The sequence below is a fragment of the Lygodium microphyllum genome, chromosome 2, assembly GCF_053477565.2.
Source record: "Lygodium microphyllum isolate KBCC chromosome 2, Lygodium_microphyllum_v1.1.10, whole genome shotgun sequence".
In the NCBI taxonomy this organism is placed as follows: Eukaryota; Viridiplantae; Streptophyta; class Polypodiopsida; order Schizaeales; family Lygodiaceae; genus Lygodium; species Lygodium microphyllum.
Window position 1 is genome coordinate 127464490 of NC_141136.1, and position 19985 is coordinate 127484474.

General features: G+C 38.8%; 1 protein-coding gene across 3 annotated transcripts; it reads left to right on the forward strand.

Moving 5' to 3' along the window:
* The first annotated feature begins 12011 nt into the window (after nucleotides 1–12011).
* On the forward strand, nucleotides 12012–19352 carry LOC148040301 (putative LRR receptor-like serine/threonine-protein kinase At1g06840). 3 transcript variants are annotated; one of them, XM_087698163.1, is made up of 20 exons: nucleotides 12012–12659; nucleotides 12769–12913; nucleotides 13022–13093; nucleotides 13375–13446; nucleotides 13548–13691; nucleotides 13804–13875; nucleotides 14000–14071; nucleotides 14180–14251; nucleotides 14609–14677; nucleotides 14804–14872; nucleotides 14947–15018; nucleotides 15160–15249; nucleotides 16082–16153; nucleotides 16263–16777; nucleotides 16891–17028; nucleotides 17337–17623; nucleotides 17716–17767; nucleotides 17902–18152; nucleotides 18331–18465; nucleotides 18570–19352. In XM_087698163.1, exons 1-20 carry the CDS (start codon nucleotides 12527–12529, stop codon nucleotides 18912–18914), a joined length of 2877 nt encoding a protein of 958 aa, XP_087554289.1. In that variant the 5' UTR covers nucleotides 12012–12526; the 3' UTR covers nucleotides 18915–19352. The 3 variants fall into 3 exon arrangements, with proteins under 3 accessions (XP_087554289.1, XP_087554293.1, XP_087554296.1); XM_087698167.1 differs by lacking the exons at nucleotides 12012–12659; nucleotides 12769–12913 and having other exon boundaries at nucleotides 13322–13446; XM_087698170.1 differs by lacking the exons at nucleotides 12012–12659; nucleotides 12769–12913; nucleotides 13022–13093; nucleotides 13375–13446 and having other exon boundaries at nucleotides 13572–13645; nucleotides 18570–19350.
* The last annotated feature ends 633 nt before the right edge of the window (nucleotides 19353–19985 follow it).

Consider the following 19985-nt stretch of genomic DNA (forward strand, 5'->3'; position numbering starts at 1 on the left):
AAATTCGAAAAGAAAAACTAACCTCCATAATTATGGGCCCAAGTTTCCCATTATCTTTGGTAAACACATGTTTAGACTTACATATATACTTGCATAGTAGGTGCATGCATCTCAAGGAAGTTACTATATGTATATCCTCCACATCATGTGCATTCAAGGCCTATTTATTGTTGAGAATCAGCAATCACACTCAAACAGCCTCTTTGTATGGAGTCTCAGGGTCAAGGATATGCAGGCTAACTTATCCCATATGCACAATGGTGCCTACTGCAGTTTCCTACTTTCCTATAAAGCATTGTACTTGCTACCTTTCTTAATGCAATGATAGTACTCTTTTCTTTTCAGTGAAGTGTCAATGTCATTGTCCACATACACAAGATTGTGTTTATGAGTCCAAGTCTCAATCTTGGAACCTAATTCACTTGTGTAACAAACAGTGTCCTTGTCTTCTCCATCATGAGTCCACACTTCTCATTTCATCCTCCATAGCTTCCAATTTTGCCATGCTCTAGATCCCGCATTTCTCACATGGTATCAGAGCCCAGTTGGGCATGGCATTGCTTGTCTAGCCTCTCTTGATTCCTTTCAACCTCAGTCTAGCTCAATGTCAGCTCATGACTTCATCTCCCAACTCTACTCTCACTGAAGCTTCCATGGCAGCCATAGCCAGCAGCACCCTGTCAGATTGAGCTGCTTATATCTCACTCCACAGGTCAAATCTCTTGGAGCTTCCTTCTGGAAAAGTATTCCCCAACTCACAAAGCTTCCCTGCATCACATCAATCTAGGATATTGGACCATCTGGAGCTCAGCATTGTGAAAATCCTCAATCTCTGCTCTGTGTCTGCCATAGCCAGACAGGACCTACCTTACTTGGAGCTTCCATAACTCTTCAACCAGGCCATTTCAGCCCACGATTTCTTCTAGGGAGTTGTTCCTCTGCTCAAGGCGCTTCATCCTGGCACAACAAACAACCACATTAGCAAGCTACAGCTCTGGCATTGCACAAATTCGACGTCGCTGCCCCAGACTGCGCCGATTCTGTTCGCGCCCCCTACGTGCTGCATACTGTCCACGATTTTGACGATTATGATAGGGCTTTTGTAGCCCATGAAATCAGCTTCCTAGGCATATAAATTTTTTTGAAAATGATCCATTGTAGCTCCTGCAATCAGCAAAAAACCAGGCCCCTGTCTCAGAAACCCTAATTCCACCATAGCCAAAGCTTCAAAATCTTGACATTTTTCACTGTTTCTCTCACTGAAGTTATCAACAGTGATTTTAATCACTGAGCAATACTCTCTGAAGTTCATTAAAGTACTGTCACTCAGATCTGAAGGCATCAGCATCAAATCAAGAAGGGGAAGATCACTTGGATTTTAAAAGAGTAAAAGACTTTTGCAGATTTGGTATTCATTGACACTCAGTTAGTGTTTTTTAACACTTGTGTCTCTCAATCAATTCTTTTGTTGCTCAAATCTAATAAGTCTAAAGTTGATTTGCTACTATTCCCGTAAATCTAACATGGGAAAAGACTCTCCAAATGCTCGATTCAAAGGAGTCGGGTTCCACACTTGGCAAACCCGCATCAAGCTCATCCTGATGAAGAAGGGTCTCTGGGCCATCACAAATGGCAAAGAGAAGAAACCTCGGGACGCGGACCTTGCAACTACTTGGCAAAAGAATGATGACAGAGCTCAGGCCATTATCAAACTGGAACTAGACGACAGTTATATCCATCATGTGGATAACTGTGAGACCTCACAGGATACATGGAAAAGACTTGACACCCTGTTCGGTGCACAATCTAAATCATCAAAGTATGGTCTCCTGATTGAGTTCTTCAGGCTTGAAATGAAGTCCAGCACATCACTTGCCACACATCTCAATTACATGGAAGGACTCCTAACCCAACTTGCAGGAATCAACATTAAAATGGATGAAGATGTTTGCATCGGTGTTCTACTTAAGAGCTTGCCTCCTATTATGTATCAACAACTTTAATCAACATGCCAAATCCTGAACTTGTTGATATCCAGGCATCACTGTTAGAAGAAGAAAAGAAGCTAAAAACTAAAGAAGAACCAAGTACCTCTAGAGATGAGCATGCATTATATGTTGGCAACAGGTACAAAGGCAAGAAGGATCAGCTCTTTTGTGACTTTTGCAAAAGGACCGGACACACCGAGAAGTTCTGCCACGCAAGAAAGAGATCCCAAAAGGCCTATCTAGTCGCAGTCAAAGAAGAAGAAGAAAATGGAGCAAAGGAAGAAGAAGATGAAGATGAAGACCACCAGGATCGGAAGGACAAGACTCATCAGTCCTTGTACTCTCATAATTCTGATAGACTGTTTTAATAGCCTTGTATTTTCCTTGCCCTAATGCTTCCTGCCATAAGCTTTGTAAACTCCTTATGTAACTTGGCATTACAGTCCCTGTACACTTTGTGAGGCTCCTGTTATAGCCTCTGGATGTCCACCATGTTTATGGTACCCACACTTAGCTTTTTCTGCGACAGCCTCTGGTGTTTTGCCATGTCTGTGGTATGCCCACACTTTGCAGGTGGTTCTCATTACAGCCTCTACACACTTTGTGCCTTTTCTAGTTGTGATTGAGGAGGGGTGTTGAGAATCAGCAATCACACTCAAACAGCCTCTTTGTATGGAGTCTCAGGGTCAAGGATATGCAGGCTAACTTATCCCATATGCACAATGGTGCCTACTGCAGTTTCCTACTTTCCTATAAAGCATTGTACTTGCTACCTTTCTTAATGCAATGATAGTACTCTTTTCTTTTCAGTGAAGTGTCAATGTCATTGTCCACATACACAAGATTGTGTTTATGAGTCCAAGTCTCAATCTTGGAACCTAATTCACTTGTGTAACAAACAGTGTCCTTGTCTTCTCCATCATGAGTCCACACTTCTCATTTCATCCTCCATAGCTTCTGATTTTGCCATGCTCTAGATCCCGCATTTCTCACATTTATAAATATCTTTATCTGTGAATTTTTCATTACTAAAACATAACCCTTTTCTATTCAATCTATAAATAACTCCCTTATATTACACCCTTTTGTATGTAAAAAATATATAAAACTTGTATTTTAAAGATACCTTATTTTAAACCCACGTGATGTACACATATATTGATGAGTAACTTACTCGAGGCATGCATGCATGATCCTTTATAAGTGCACCCACATCTCTATGCACACATAGGCCTATTGATAAAGAAACTAAATCTTACTTGAAGGTGCTAAATATTTATACTTCTAGCACTACAAGGATTGTAACGTATCGCGACAGCGGGTAGCGACGCAGGTAGCGACGTCGCTAAATGCGACGCAAATAGCGACGCTCCATAAGGACAAAAAATAGGCCGAAACTCGAGCGCGGGTTCATTTCGCGCATTTTCGTCGAACGTTTCGAGAGGGAGAGCGAGAGAGAGAGAGTGACCGTCTTGCATAGGGTGAGAGAGGGAAAGGAAGAAGGCTTGCCACTACCGCCGTTCGCGAAGGAGAGAAGAAGCCTTCATCGCGAAGAGGAGCCGCCAAACCCTCGCTATATCTCATCGGTGAGTCCATTCTCTCCTTCTTTTGCTTGTTTAGGGTTTAATTCTCTCCTTCTTTTGCTTGTTTAGGAGAGGAAATGAGAGAGAAAGAGAGGGAGAGTGAGAGGGAGGGAGAGAAAGACAGAGAAAGAGAAAGAGAAAGAGAGGGAGAGGGAGAGGGATGGGGAGGAAATGAGAGAGGGAGAGGGAGGGAGAGTGCATTCTCTCTCCCTCTCCCTTTTGCTTTTATAATTTGTGTATATATATTGAGAGAGGGAGATGAAATGAGAGAGAAAGAGAGGGAGGGGGATGAAATGAGAGAACGAGAGGGAGGGAGAGTGTATTCTCTCTCTTTTTTATTTATTTTTTATATAATTTGTATATAATGAGAGAGGGAGAAGGAATGAGGGAGAGGGAAAGGGAGAAAGAGAGTGAAATTAAAGAGAGGGAGAGGGAGGAAGTGGGAGAGGGAGGGGGAGGAAATGAGAGAGGAAGAGGGAGGAAGAGAAAGAGGGATTGAGAGAGGGAGAGGGAGAGAGAAAGAGAAAGAGAAAGAGAAAGAGAAAGATAAAGAGAAAGAGAAAGAGAGGGAGAGGGAGGGGGGAGGAAATGAGAGAGGGAGAGAAAGAGAAAGAGAAAGAGAAAGAGACGGAGAGGGAGGGGGAGGGGGAGGAAATGAGAGAGGGAGAGTGCATTCTCTCTCTCTTTTACTTTTGCTTATATGATTTTTGTATATATATATTGAGAGAGGGAGAGGAAATGAGAGAGAAAGAGAGGGAGAGGGAGAGGGAGGAAATGGGAGAGGGAGGGGGAGGGAGGGAGAGAGAGAGAAAGAGAAAGAGAGGGAGAGGGAGAGGGAGAGGGAGAGGGAGGAAATGGAAGAGGGAGGGGGATGAAATGAGAGAACAAGAGGAAGGGAGAGTGTATTCTCACTCTTATTTATTTATTTTTTGTATAATTTGTATGTAATAAGAGAGGGAGAAGAAATGAGGGAGAGGGAGGGGGAGAGGAAATGAGAGAGGAAGGGGGAGGAAGAGAGAGAAAATGAGAGAGGGAGAGGGAGAGGGAATGAGAGAGGAAGAGGGAGAGGGGGGAGAGACGAAAACATAATAGGGAAATGAGAGAGGGAGAAGAAATGAGAGAAGGAGAGCAAAGGAAATGAGAGAGGGAGAGGAGAGAGAAAAAAAGAGAGAATGAGAGGAGAGAGAAAAAGAGATAAGATGTTAAACACAATAGGCAAATACAGAAAGAGAGGGTGTGGGTGAGGGTGAGGGTGAGGGAGGGAGAGGAAATGAGACAGGGAGAGGAAGAGAGAAAAGGAAATGAGAGAGGGAGAGGAGAGAGAAAAAGAAATGAGAGAGAGAGGAGAGAGGAAAAGAGAGAAAGATCATTAAACCTAATGAAAAAATAGAGAAAGAGAGAGTCAGGGTGAGGGAGGGAGAGGAAATGAGAGAGGGAGAGAAAGAAAGAAAGGGAAATGAGACAAGGAGAGGAGAGAGAAAAAATGAGAGAGGGAGAGGAGAGAGAAAAATAGAAAAAATTTATTAAATCTAATAGAGAAAGAGAAAAAGAGAGGGTCAGGGTGAGGAAGGGACAGGAAATGAGAGAGGGAGAGAAAGAGAGAAAGGTAAATGAGAGAGAGAGAGAGAGGAGAGAGAAAAAGAGAGAAAAATCATTAAACCTAATAGGGAAAGAGAGATAGAAAGGGAGGGTGAGGGCAAGGGAGGGAGAGGAAATGAGAGAGGGAGAGGAAGAGAGAAAACGAAATTAGAGAGGAAGAGGAGAGAGAAAAAATGAGAGAGAGAGAGAGGAGAGAGAAAAAGAGAGAAAAATCATTAAACCTAATAGGGAAAGAGAGAAAGAGAGGGTGAGGGTGAGGGAGGGAGAGGAGAGAGAAAAATAAATGAGAAAGGGCAAGGGAGGGAGAGGGATGAGAGAGAGAGGAGAGAGAAAAAGAGAGAGAGAGGAAGAGAAATGAGAGGGAAAGGAGAGAGAAAAGGAAATGAGAGAGAGAGGAGAGAGAAATATCATTAAACCTAATAGGGAAAGAGAGAAAGAGAGGGTGAGGGCGAGGAAGGGAGAGGAAATGAGAGAGGGAGAGGAAGAGAGAAAACGAAATGAGAGAGGGAGAGGAGAGAAAAAAATGAGAGAGGGAGAGGAGAGAGAAAAACCATTAAACCTGATAGGGAAAGAGAGAAAGAGAGGGTGAGGGCGAGGGAGGGAGCGGAAATGAGAGAGGGAGAGGAGAGAGAAAGGAATGAGAGAGAGGAGAGAGAAAAAGAGAGAGGGAGAGGAAGAGAGAAAACGAAATGAGAGAGGGAGAGGAGAGAGAAAAAATGAGAGAGAGAGAGAGGAGAGAGAAAAAGAGAGAAAAACCATTAAACCTAATAGGGAAAGAGAGAAAGAGAGGGTGAGGATGAGGGAGGGAGAGGAGAGAGAAAAAGAAATAAGAGAGAGAGGAGAGAGAAAAGGAAATGAGAGAGAAAGAGAGGAGAGAGAAAAAGAGAAATATCATTAAACCTAATAGGGAAAGAGAGAAAGAGAGGGTGAGGGCGAGGGAGGGAGAGGAAATGAGAGAGGGAGAGGAAGAGAGAAAAAGAAATATTATGTGCCAGGTACTGAGTACTAGGTACTAAATACGTGTGTTTTATGATACTATATGCTAGGTCATAGAAAAAGAGAGAGATGGAAGGAGAGGATAACAATCTAAGAAAAGAAAAGAATGATAACAAAAACAAATTGTTTGTTGTAACGTAGAAAAAATGAAAAACAAAGAAGGTCCTGTTGTTCAAGATCGCGAGGCATATCTTAATCAGCGTGTCCCATGTCCTTGCTCTCAATGCAAGCTGGCAATTAGAGAAAAATGCCGATTGTCTATAGAATACGTACGACGATTTGGCGAGTTTCAATCTGAGATCATTGATCAGGCGATTGCGGATTTTCAGCAAACGTTAATTTGAAATTAATATCAATCATGCATTGTACTTGCAAGCTAATTGAATACCATATACAATAAGATTGGGTCTCGCTGGAAAATTTTCTATCCAGGGAGGTGATGTCTCGTCCCAAGGGGGAGTGCACCCTTTGCGGCCAATTAGAAGAGTACTTGGGCATGCAATGGATGGAGTGCAAGAGCCAATCCACCACTCGCAAGGCCAATCTATAACGTCAATGTCAGAGGAGACAAGCAACCTTCTAGACCTACCTACAATCTTGGAGCCTGAGATGGAGGCAATGATCGATGCATTGATTCCCATGGATGTCGAGACTTCTGATCCGCTTAGAGAGGAAGCATCCATGCCATTATATGATGGGTGCTGAGTATCTCGGCTGCAGGCACTGCTTGCACTCTTAAGTGTGCAAGCAAAATACGTGTGGAGCGATACGAGTTGGAGCAAAATACTCTTCATATGGGTACATACGCTTCATTGATTTTTTTTTTCGGCACTATTATTGCAAACATTTGTGCTTTTTCAAGGTGTTTTATGATTTTTTTCAAGTTATTGAAATATCATATATTACCACATGCAAATACCATGCTTGAGTCTCGTGATGATGCACGACATGTTTTATGGAAGCTTGGCATGGACTTTAATTTATTATGATATTATCTTATTTAGATATTATTAGTTAGTTTGTTATTTGTTATTCAGTTTCAGTTTATTATTACTTTATTATTGTTTTGTTATTTTAATTAGTTTAGTTGTTATTGTTACTGTTTTGTTATTTTAATTGGTTTAGTTATTATCTAGTTTATTATTTAGATATTATTAGTTGTATGTATTATTTTTTATTAGTTATATTATATTTTTATTGTTATTTTAATTTTAATTAGTTTAGTTGTTATTGTTATTGTTATTAGTTTAGTTGTTATTGAGTTTATTATTAGTTTATTGTTGTTTTGTTATTTTAATTGGTTTAGTTCTTATTTTATTTTAATTTATTTGATTTAGTTGTTATTGTTAATTTAATTAATTACTTTAGTTATTATTTTTTATGATTTTATTAGTTATTAGTATATATAAGATATATATTTTATTATTTTTATTGTTATTATTATTATTATTATTATTATATATTTTGATTAGAATATTAGATTTAGATTAGATTAGATAGATATAGATATTAGTTTATTGTTATTGTTATTATTTTGTTATTCAGATTATTGTTATTATAACTATGTTTAATTTACTAATAAACATTTTAGGATATGTGTTTTGGTGATACCGACTATTCTATGGCGTCGCCAATAAGGACGTTTTTTGCGACGACGGGGGAAAATTTTGTTATTTGCATTTTCGTCGCTTTAAACGTCGGTATAAGGCCTATATCTTGTAGTGTAGTCCAAGCATGTACATTTAGTGCAACATCATGTGGTCAAAGCATACCTCTTCACTTTTGCTAAATATTTATACATGTAGTTCAAGCACGTACATTTAGTGCAACATCATGTGGTTGAAGCATACCCCTTCATTTTTGCTAGCAAAGGGAGATCTACATGCTATCCAATAAAACAAGAAGCCATACATGTATATATACATTCTCATGAGCTTTGAAATCATATGTTACTATTGACAATGAAGAGCCAATAAGCTGACACTAAAGGATGCATAGTTTGAATGTTTTATGAAAACCAAGACATAAAGATGTTATATGGTTTAATTTCTTGACTCACAAGAAACCAATATTTAATATCTAAGATTTTGTATTATAGCTTCAAGTAGCTAATAATAATATGTTGTTACACAAAGATGGCATTGTTTGTTACACACATCACACATTTTCTCTTTTATCTTTCTATAAAAAAAGGGAAGCACCTATGAGATAGAAAGGTTGCTTCCCTTTGATCAATGTGAAGCTTTCATGATGCAACATTAGGAGCTTCACAATGCTTCACAATGATGGTAATCATGCGAAGTCTAGTTAGTAGGCTTGGTCAACACAACAACCAAGTAGTTAGTGTTTCTTAAGTGTGGGTTCTAAAGCATTCTAAGATAGCCTATAAGGTTACTAGTTCGATCACTAAATGCAAATAGTCCCCAAGAAGGATAGTGCATGCTAAACAATTCTACTTTCTCACATGATGAAATCTACAATACAATGGTGAGGTTTTCTCCAATGTTGTTTCCTTTAAGCAAAGCTACGTTGTACATTTTGTGGTAAAGATTTTAATACAAAGTTCCAACTAATTCCCCTTAGGTAAAGCCAAGTTATACGTCTTACATAAAGAGTTCATTAATTACTATGATTTTGCATCTTCTACCCATTTGGACTTATAAGGCTAGGGTTTAAGATTGATAATGTTATGTTTTTATTCACACTTTATTATATCCAACCTCTAATGCTCATTGCATTCACTTTGATCTTGTACATAGTTAAGTTGATGATCACTTAGTTATCTAAACTATAATTGCCAAAAAGGCTTTATCCAAATCAAGTTTTTAAATGATTGTTTTATGAGGTAACTCATGTAAGTACAAAATATTTGTAGATTGTAATGAGGCTAATGCTTATTTTATCACAACTTCAAATACTATATGCAATACTATGTTCTAGCAAATACGTTTGGAGCTTCATGTTGGCACTTTTGCATGTTTATGCATATGTTCATGTAATTATTATTATTATGTACGAATATGAAAATCAATTGACTTTCTCATGGCCCATTTAAAGTTTTTTTTTTGACTTTTTTCATAGCCTATATAAACCATTTCATAGTTTAAGCAATTAATTACTTGCATTTGCAATCAAATAGGGTGGGGAGATGCCTATCACACTTATAAAATGACGTTTAGATACCATTATCTAACAAGGCATGAACTTCTCTCTAGACAATGATTTAATGCTAAGTATTGCATTGATTTGGTTCCTATCCATTTTAACTATTCTTTTAGCTAGTGGAGCTTTGCTACACATGCATGTGTAGGCACTCTCAATGTGGTAGGGACTTGAGGATGGGTCTAGCTAGCCATTTGCAAAAGAGTGCTATTGTATATGGACCAATAAGTTCAATAAGCATCGCATGCATGGCACTTTCACTTCCAAGAGTCTTCCATTGCTTTATCTAAATGGCATTAGCCAAAATGCTTACTCACGTTCCACATGTGCATGCCCAAAAAAGGCACATATTTTGGTGCCATGGGGGTGTCTGGCTATCTTAAGAGGATAATTCGCATTGCACATTGCAAAAGCCACTCAAACAATGATAATGAAGAGGAAAGAAATTATGCATTATGTTAATGTAAATCTCATGAAACAACACATTATGTAAAAGTGACCTCAACAATTTTAAGCTATATATTTGAGAATTTTTTTTCTTAGTAGCTGGCATTATAAATTAGTGGAAACTTTTCTTGGTTGACAATTTAATTTTAATTTTGAGCCTCTCACATAAACTATAATATTCTATCCATATGTGGACGAGTTCCACTCCACCATCTCTCTTTATATATCCCCATTGTAATGATTATTTCCCTCACCCATGGCAAGTCCACTTGAATGACTAAATAATTCATAGCACATCCACTTGATCGATCATTTAATTTTTGTAAGTTGTAGTGACCTCAGGAATGGGCCATGCTTAGGTCAATTCAACTTGCATAGGTCCATGAAGTCAAGTTGAAGGAAGTGTGGCCCAATTGCTTGACATGTGCTCCAAAAAATATGGGACTCTAGCAAGTAAACTAGTCTCACTAAAATTAGACATACCTAGTAGACTCTTGTAAGTTTTATTACATGGCAACAAGATTGCTCTCTCTCTCTCTCTCTCAAGTTCTTTTTTTAATCGTCTAGTTTTTGCATCGGACTACATTGTCCACATAAGTCTTGAATTGTGTGTGGGCATAGTGCTTTTCTGTCAAACCCCCTCCCCACTATGTACATGAACTTAAGTGTGGAAGGGCTCTTATTAATGCTTGCTATGAGGTTCATGATGGCATTGATCAAATTTATATCCTTCATTGCTACCCCACGAAATGGTGGGGACTACTTTAGAGCTTTTCAACATAATTTCAATATTTAATAGATTTCAAATGTAACACAATAAGATGCTCAAATTCCTTTTATGACCTCATGAGCTAATACATTTTCATGATTAAGATGCATTATGTGTATAATGTGAATCTAATGGTGATAACTCACATTATTAACTAGTTATGTGAAAGTTGGTACCAATATAGTTGATACTACATGTCGTACTATAAAGTAGCCATATTGTGATAGCTAATGCTACATTTGTGCCTTTTGTCAATAATTTCGAGGGATCATATTTTCCCATCATGATAGCTTAGTTTGGTTTTTTCTTTTTGCCTTTTGTCAAAAATTTTAGGGAGTTATATTTTTGTTCATTGCACATTTTTTGCAAAACAATTCTCTAAAAGGAATTGCCATGCGTAGTGATCTTGCTTTTCACCTTACAAATTTCTAACGAAAGAACCTTATAAATTTTCACCCAAAAAAAAAAAAAAACACAATAGCCTGAGAAACTTACATGGTTAAACCTACCAAGGAATGAGTGTGAATGCCATATAATTTGTGGAACATTTAATCCTCTTTAGCCCCAATGAGTTATAATAAAAATTGCATAACTAAGGTTGCTAGGCAATCGGCACTCATGCGATGTGACCAATGAGTTACAATAAAAATGGCATAACTAGGGTTGCTAGTAATTGCCACCCATGCTATGTGACCAAGGGGGAGCCCACTTTTTTGAAATAATGGGAATAATTGTATTATCCAGAGAGGTTGGAGCGCACTTGGAATAGTTGTTTGTGTTGGGGAAGGGAGCTTATGATCAACAATAAGGATAGACATTGAGTTATGGGCCCCTTACCATTTATTTATAGGTCATGAAAGGACATGAATCTACTCTTACTAGGGTAAATATGACACTACTAACAATCATGTAATAATAATCAATAGTAAAAAATGATCTTTGAAGTTGGGAAGAGCAAAGGAGTGTTCACCAAAAACTTTTATGCGAGAGTAGATACAAAAACCTTTAACTCAAATTTTGAAGGGATATTTTGATCTAATTATATATATTTGCCATTCATAACTAGAAGTTTTGTAAAGCTTAAGGTTTTGTAAATTTTGGAAGGAGTTTTGCTTCAAACTATAATTGAACTAATTTATACATATTTATCAATTTTATAGCTAATGGTTTTGTGAAGAGTGAGTAAGGTGGAGTCTCTTTACGAAAGGGTAGTTTTCTAACAAAGGGTCGTGGTTTTTGAGGAGGTTGGCTCACTCAAATCTGCTCTGGTTTTGATTTTACCAACCCATTTTCTGTGGTTTTTCTGCATGAAGCCGAAAGAATCAGTTTACGTAGACTGGTAAGATCAGTGGACCCAGCTTTTAATGTTGGTCTTCAGCAGCATTTATAGCCACATCCAAAGCTTGATCACAAAATGTGTCAGATACAGATTTCTGTTGCTTTACAGATCATTTATAGCCACATTTATCTCATCAGTTTGAGAGAACTGGCTGGTATTCTCTGCTTGTTGGTTAGAATTATCCCTGCAACAATCCTTGCAATAAAGCTAGAGTCAGAACTTGCCTCTGCAGGCTAGAATTATCTCTGCAACAACCCTTATAATCAAGCCAGAGTCAAATATATGAACCATGCAGGATAGAATAGTCCCTCAAAAGCTGGAGGCAGACATTGTCTCTGCAGAATAATCTATGCAACGATTTGTTGTGAGAGTAAGCTATAGTCTATACACACAGATTAGGAAAGATCCCTTAGAGCTAGAGCCGGTCGGACACAGTCTCTGCAGATTAGAATCATCTCTGCAACAATCTGTTGTAATCCCTGCCGAATCAGCTCCCTTCAAGCAGCTAGAGAGAGCAATCGTCGTGTAGTCATGGAGTGTGGTCACCATAGCAATATTTGGATATTATAGGTGATGCTCATTCACCTATAATAGTCTCTGCAAATTAGAATCATATGTGCACCGATTTGCTTACTAGTATCCAATGGTTCCATTGAAAGGCAAGCATTCGATCGGAGGGCGACAGCTGAAATTGGGCTCTCAGATACTGGCCCTAGTCCTTTCCTTCATCACCATATCCCCACACACGACAGATGCTGTCACTGATCAAGTTGAAGGTATCGTCGTACTGTAGTCATGGAGTGTGGTCACCATAAAGCAATATTTGGATATTACAGGTGATGCTGACACGTTGTTCCTCTGTTCATTCACCGTGTGTGTCCGCAGTTGCCGCTCTACGAGCAGTACGAAGGCAGATTGGTGATGTTTTCGGAAGACTAAGCAACTGGAATGGAGACGATCCATGTGGGAGTACTGGGTGGACAGGGGTCTATTGTGTGAACGTGACGGGGACACAACATGTGAAGGAGCTGTAAGTGCTCTCTCTCTCTCTGTCTGGAAATATGGTCTGTTACACTTATTTATTATTTTGCGCACAATCCTGCTTTGATTTATTGGATACTGCGCTTCGCAAACACAGGCGCCTCCTTAATATGAATTTCACAGGAATTCTGGCCCCAGATTTCGGCAACTTCACTCACCTGACGATCTTGTAAGCTTTCACACCATTCAATCAATTTATCCAGTTGTAACTTGTAAGCTTACATGCCTGTACTATGATATCTGTGTCGCATATTTCTGCCTCCTGCTCACATGAGCATTGATGTCTGTGAACCTATAAGGACATACTTATACGCAGCACATGGATGTCATAGCCTGTAGGCATGCATCTAGAGCATGGAATAATGTTCTGGGTGACCATTGAAAATCAAGACAACAGTGTCATGCAGGTTACTTGACTGAGACGCTTTATGATTTATATTCATTCTGAAGGGACGTCATGTGGAACAACATCACGGGGTCCATACCCCCAGAGATTGGAAACCTGAGGGAGCTTTATCTCCTGTGAGTATACTCTAACCTACTTCATCGTGCTTTGGTCTTCGAGTACTGCTACAGGGAAAATTCAGGCCATATCTGCCATTTTGACACTTACTTTTCTTTAGGTTACTCAATGGCAACAAATTGACTGGAATTCTTCCTCCAGAGTTGGGCAACCTTGCAAATTTGAATCGAATACAAATCGATGAGAACAATATATCAGGTCCAGTGCCTGCAAGTTTCCAGAATCTGAATAAGGCAAAGCATTTGTAAGTATGTGGAACTCTGTATGGTCAATGTCCTTTGCTGAAGAATGAAGGCATGGGAGTCAACTGTGTAGCCATATACCTCTGAATCTTTGCACTGCTTCTGTTTCTGCAGCCACATGAACAATAACTCGTTGAATGGTAGCATTCCGAAAGAGCTAGGAAATCTGGAGAGCTTAGTGCATCTGTAATGTTCCACTATCCCCTCATCAATGACATGGTTTGAAACCATTTATGAACAACTCATTTTAAATGACTATGGTGGTGCCATTTTAGTGTCAGCCTTGACATTGTTTTTCTGGTATATTCAGTCTACTTGATAGCAATGATCTAACTGGAGAGCTGCCAGTTGAGTTGGCAAATATATCTACCTTACTCATTTTGTAAGGGCACCTCTTGAGTTCAGAATTTCGCAAACACCTTGACCACTTTTGGTTCTTTTATATTAAAGCTTCTTAATGTCAATGTTTTGATGCTTCATGGTGTGACAGACAACTTGACAATAATCATTTTACTGGTTCAATACCGTCAAACTACTCCCACATGGTGAACCTTAAAAAAATGTAGGTACAAACTCCAACTGTCTGTTACACCTTTTTCCTCTGTCTGGTTCCATATACAATCAAGCCTCCTGTATCCATTCACATTAATGATGCAATTGTTGTTAGGCATTCCATATGAAGAATATAAAAGAATGACACATGTTCAAGTCTTAATAGCACAAGCTCATCATGCACGTTTTTGTTTAAGGATGAGCATAGTGTGCTATACAAGATCAATAACACTTTTCAATGCTAATGGGGATGATAAGATGGCTATTGGAAAAGTTGGAAACTGCAAAAAATCAGTTAGACATTTTCCTCTTGTTCTGAATATCTCTTATGGGTTAAAGAATCTCAATGGTCCATGCTAATTAGCAGGAGCCTGAGGAATTGTAACTTGACTGGACAAATACCGGATCTTACACATCTAACTTCTTTGGGATACTTGTGAGTATACCATGTCAAGCATTGTGAGTATACATGAGCTTCTTGGGCATAACTTGACTGAATGCTGGGTTCTTTAATCTTCTGACGATACACATCTCTGGTTCTTGTTCTTATCTGTTAATGTAGAGATCTTAGTCACAACCAGCTGAGTGGGAAGCTTCCATTTGGGCCTCTTTCTACAATTCTTACAACTATGTAGGTGTCCAAAGTCTTATGATACTGGGCTGATTTTGTAGTGTCAAGTCTAACCACCTTCATGTCTTATTTAGTGACTTATCTTACAATCAGCTGGATGGGCCACTGCCAATGGACTTTTTGGAAGTGCCAAAACTGGAGTTTCTGTAAGTGTTCTAGAAGATGGCTCACTTTGTCTACCTTGAATGATCATTTCTTATGCATGGGAGTGTGCATTGGTGCTTTAGTTTGTATTGTTGTTCTAACAATGGCAGACTGAATATTCCTTGTATGCTGCCTTGCTACAGAATCTTGCAGGACAACTCATTAGATGGAAACATTACAGTGAATGATATCCAACATGATGCCTTTCCGAATTCAGAGTCAATATTTGTTCTGTAAGAAATCTCCCCGGCACCTTGGTTTTCTTTATTTTGTACATATGTTCATGGACTATGTTTCAAACTACACATTCACAAAACATGCTAATGCTCCACTGGTAGTAAATTAAGTATGCTCTCAAAACAATCTGGACTCAAAACAAGAGGAATGAATTAAAGCTTGTAGAACATGCTAAAGGGCATATCATGGCATGGAAAGGGTGCCTTCATATATGAAGCTCGCCTAAAACAATAGTTAGCACTTTGGTATGGGCTTTACTTTGTTTATGTGATTATATATACTTGAGACAGAAGAGGTGGGCTTGCAAGTTACGTTGGGCTTTTACCCCCCTTTCAAAGCTATTGGTGCTGTCATAATTGTCATATTAAGACTCAAGGATACATAATCGATTAATTAATACATAATCTCTAATGTCAACATTAATTGATTAATTAATTGATACATAATTGTCATATTAAGACTCAAGGATGCATATTAAGACCAACATTATTCGATTAATTACTTAATACAGAATCTCTAATGTCAACACTGACATTAGTGGGCCAATAAATTGGTCTAGGATGGAATTTGACATTGGGTATCACCAAGTATCTATCAAACATAACTTACCATACAACATTTGTCTTTCACACCAATTGATATTTTAGGGAGTGGGTCTCACACTAATGAAATAATTAATGTGCATCTCACATGTGGGAGTCACATTTGCACATGTCCTTGCGACTTTAGCTTTTTGTGACTCTTGTAATCTTGTAATTTTGTTGTGATTACAATTGCTCTTTACCAAACAAAAAATGATGCTTATGCCTCACCTCTATGATTCTGTAGGGACTTTCAGAACAACAATCTTACTACGTTCGTCGCTGGCGCATTGGATTCTGTAGAGAATGTTAGATTCAGGTGAAGTAAGATCTTGTAAGGTTTTTTAGGCCTCTTTCAATGCCAATTGTGAGTAGTAGAAGTGGAAAAATGGGGGAGGTAATTGATACTGGGAAAGAATTGTTGTCAGGTTGTTTGGAAATCCAGTGTGTAGCAATACATCTTTAGTACCACCAAACGTCTGCACAGTGTTTAATGGAAGCAATTCAGAGCTTCTCGATGATGAAAGTGCTCCTGAATTATCTGCTTCATGTCAAGAATCAACATGTGATGCAACTCGCAATCAGTATCTGGATTATGGATTACTAACTCAGCAAGGTTTTTGCCAATGCGCCTATCCTCTCGAAGTAGGATATCGATTGAAGAGTCCTGGTTTTGTTATCTTTGAGCCCTACGAGGATATGTTCCGAGATTACCTATCATCAAGTCTGAACTTCTCATCATATCAAGTAAATGTGTCCCAGTATAATTGGGAACCTGGTCCACGTATGTGGATGTCAATCATGCTATTCCCGAGTACAAATATTTTCAATAACACAGAGGTCCAACACCTTTACAATACCTTCACAACTTGGAACATTCCTGACAATAGTACATTTGGTCCTTACGATGTGATGTCCTTCGACATAGGGTTTCCTTACAATGGTAAGCTTTCACCTATTGACCTGCAAGTCCTCACTCAAGGAGTTTTGTCTTTCCAATGTTGTTTTCTGCTCTCTGTTTTCTCATTTGGGCTTACAATCTTATTGATTGTGCAGAATCCTTTGCTCCACCTAGAAAGAGCTTGAGTGGAGGTGCTATTGCAGGTGTCGTGATTGTTGTAGCTGTGTTTACAGCCATAGTGGTCGGTGCTACGATGTTCTTCGTTATTCAACGCCGCAGTCCCTCCAGAGAAAGTATGATTCCACCCCCCTTCTATTGATGCATGGACCCTCATACTATGAAACATTGTAATATTGAACATTTTTTCTTTTGATTGCCGCACACTACAAATGGAGCATCTTTACTGATTGGCTACTGATTGGGTTTTTAGATTACTTGTCTAGTAATATGGAAACCAAATGTTCTACTGTGAGAATTATTATCAGGGCTATGGTTAACATCCTTAATTTGAATGATTTTTAAGTTCTAAGATATTTGGTGCATTCAAGGATTCCATAATCAAAGACCAAGTACTAACATAGCATTTTGTGGTTCTTTGTAGAGAAACACTATCGACGGATTAAAGTAGCCGGTGTGAAAGATTTTACATATGAAGAAATGTCAAAGGCCACCAACAATTTTGATGATTCCATGCAGATTGGGAAAGGTGGATATGGAAAAGTCTACAAGGCTATTTTGGCTGATGGGGTAGTAGCTGCAGTAAAGCGTGCACAAGAGGGATCATTACAGGGTGCAAAAGAATTCTATACGGAGCTAGAGTTACTTTCACGTGTTCATCATCGCAACCTCGTCTCCCTATTAGGATTTTGTGATGATCAAGGTGAACAGGTATGCATCGCAAGGTTTCTACATTTCTTATAGTTCAAGAAGTGTCTGCTTTCTAAACTAGTAAGGAGAACTTATCTTGGGCTTTGTTGCAGATGCTGGTGTATGAGTTCATGGAAAACGGTACCTTACGAGAGCATCTTAATTGTGAGTAAAAATTTTCATGATGATCTTCTTCAAAACCAGCACAAGAATCTAGTTGTATTCATATTTGTATATCAATTCTAGAGCAGTTGAAGAGCTTCTCCTTCATTGATATTTGAGGGGCTATACTGTTTCAGCAAAATCGAAGGTGGCCCTAGATTTTCCAACCCGTATGCAAATAGCCTTGGGATCAGCTAGAGGCATTTTATATCTTCACACAGAAGCAAGTCCACCCATATATCACCGTGACATCAAAGCTAGTAACATTTTACTTGATGAGAAGAGGAGAGCTAAGGTCGCAGACTTTGGGCTTTCAAAGCTTGCTCCTGTTCCTGAGCTAGAAGGTGTAGCAGGTGGTCCAATTTCAACTGTAGTGAAAGGCACTCCGGTGAGTGGAAGCTTCATATGGTTGATCATATCTTTCTCTAGATGCTATGGTTCTAGCAGAGCACAAATGTAGGGACTAACTTCACGTCAAGGATGCATGCATTCTAAAGTGATCATAGTTATCTTTGGAGTGTGAATCACACTATTGCTTGCTAAATAACTGCCGAAATTTCTTGCAGGGCTACGTGGATCCAGAGTACTTCTTGACCCACAAACTCACCGACAAAAGTGATGTTTATAGTTTTGGAGTTGTCTTGCTAGAGCTTGTAACAGGCATGCATCCCATTTCACATGGGAAAAATCTTGTTAGGGAGGTAAGGATTTAACAATCTCTAGTAGTTTTCTGTCTCAAAAATAAACTGTTCTTTTTAAAAGGATTTCAAGCTAGGAAAACTCTAATGGATGTGGAGTCATGCAGGTCAACCTTGCATATGAGGCTGGCATGATGCTGTCCATTGTAGACCCACGGATGGGCTTATATCCATCCGAATGTCTAGAGCCTCTAGTGAGACTAGCAATTTCTTGCTGCAAGGATGATACAGACTCTCGTCCATCTGTGGCTGAAGTAGTGAGGCAGCTGGAAGCCATATGGCATCAAACACCGATACCAGAGTCCATGACCTCATTTGAGATATATTCAAGAGACACTCATAGTACTCCCCCCAAGGCGAATGCATCACGTGTGAACAATCCTTACATATCATCAGACATAGATGGAAGTGTGTTGATGAGTGGCACTATCCCAAACCTTTCTCCAAGGTAGTTGTTTGAAGGACATCGCCATATGATTCCATGGTTGAAATACGACCAGTACCAGTCTTATGAAGATTTTTAGCCTCAGGTCTACAAACATTGCATGCAAATCCTTTTCACATAAGTTATCAACGCCATAGTTGTAAATGCACCTAACTGTGGTACCAATCATTTCTCAGCTTCCTAGCCTTGGTTGGTATGCATGCACATCCATATCTTTTCCACATAGATTCTCAATGCACTATTGTTTTGCTAGGTAGTGGTTGTTTGTACATGCATGTACACATGATGAAGCACTAACAATGCTTCACATGGTTGACATCATTGTGAAGCTTGTGAGGTTACACCTTCACTAGCTAAGTTGGTTTAGCTAAGCTTGTGACCAATTATTTACCACTTTGCAAACCACCTTAATCATAATTTCATCAAGAGGTTTAGCTAGGTTGGGATATCTCATTGTTTCAAATAGTCAAGGTTATCATCTGTTGCCTTTTTCTTTGGATAATTTCTCCTGATGTTTATATTTGAGACTACTGATATTGAGAATTTTTTGGAAATACCCAAATGCATCAAATGATGTGAGTCAAGAAGACTACCAGAAAACATCGACAAGGTGGGAGTAATTTTTAAAAGGGGATATCACATAATTCAATGGATAAAGATGTTTGTAAGAGGGAATATCACAAAACTCAATGGATAAAGATGTTTGTAAGAGGGGATATCAAAGAAGTCCATGCTCCAAAATCCATTCATAGATATAAATTATAAACTCATTTTACTACCCTTTGCTAACATGGATGCACTCAAATATAGATTTACCATAGTTATCTCTTAATTATGATATTGGTCTTCTTTTCAACATTCCAAGCCCCCATGCTCTATTTAAATTTTTTTGCATTTGAGGGACCTTATGTTCTAATTTTACAACAATCTCCATGCCTTGCTTAACTCCCCCTCTCTTATCTTACAACAATCTCCAGCCATGGCAAGAGTGTATGTACTTAACCAAATATCATGTTGGTCCTTATATCTAGCTAATACTTGACATCACCACCACCTTCTTCTAAGTGTTATAAGCCTA

Bases quoted from the DNA above. Each gene is read 5' to 3' on its own strand.
- LOC148040301 (XM_087698163.1), top strand. From the start codon at position 12,527: ATGGTTCCATTGAAAGGCAAGCATTCGATCGGAGGGCGACAGCTGAAA. The intron at 13,692-13,803 runs GTAAGTATGTGG...CTGTTTCTGCAG, and splicing joins CTGAATAAGGCAAAGCATTT to CCACATGAACAATAACTCGT. The intron at 18,153-18,330 runs GTGAGTGGAAGC...AATTTCTTGCAG, and splicing joins CTGTAGTGAAAGGCACTCCG to GGCTACGTGGATCCAGAGTA.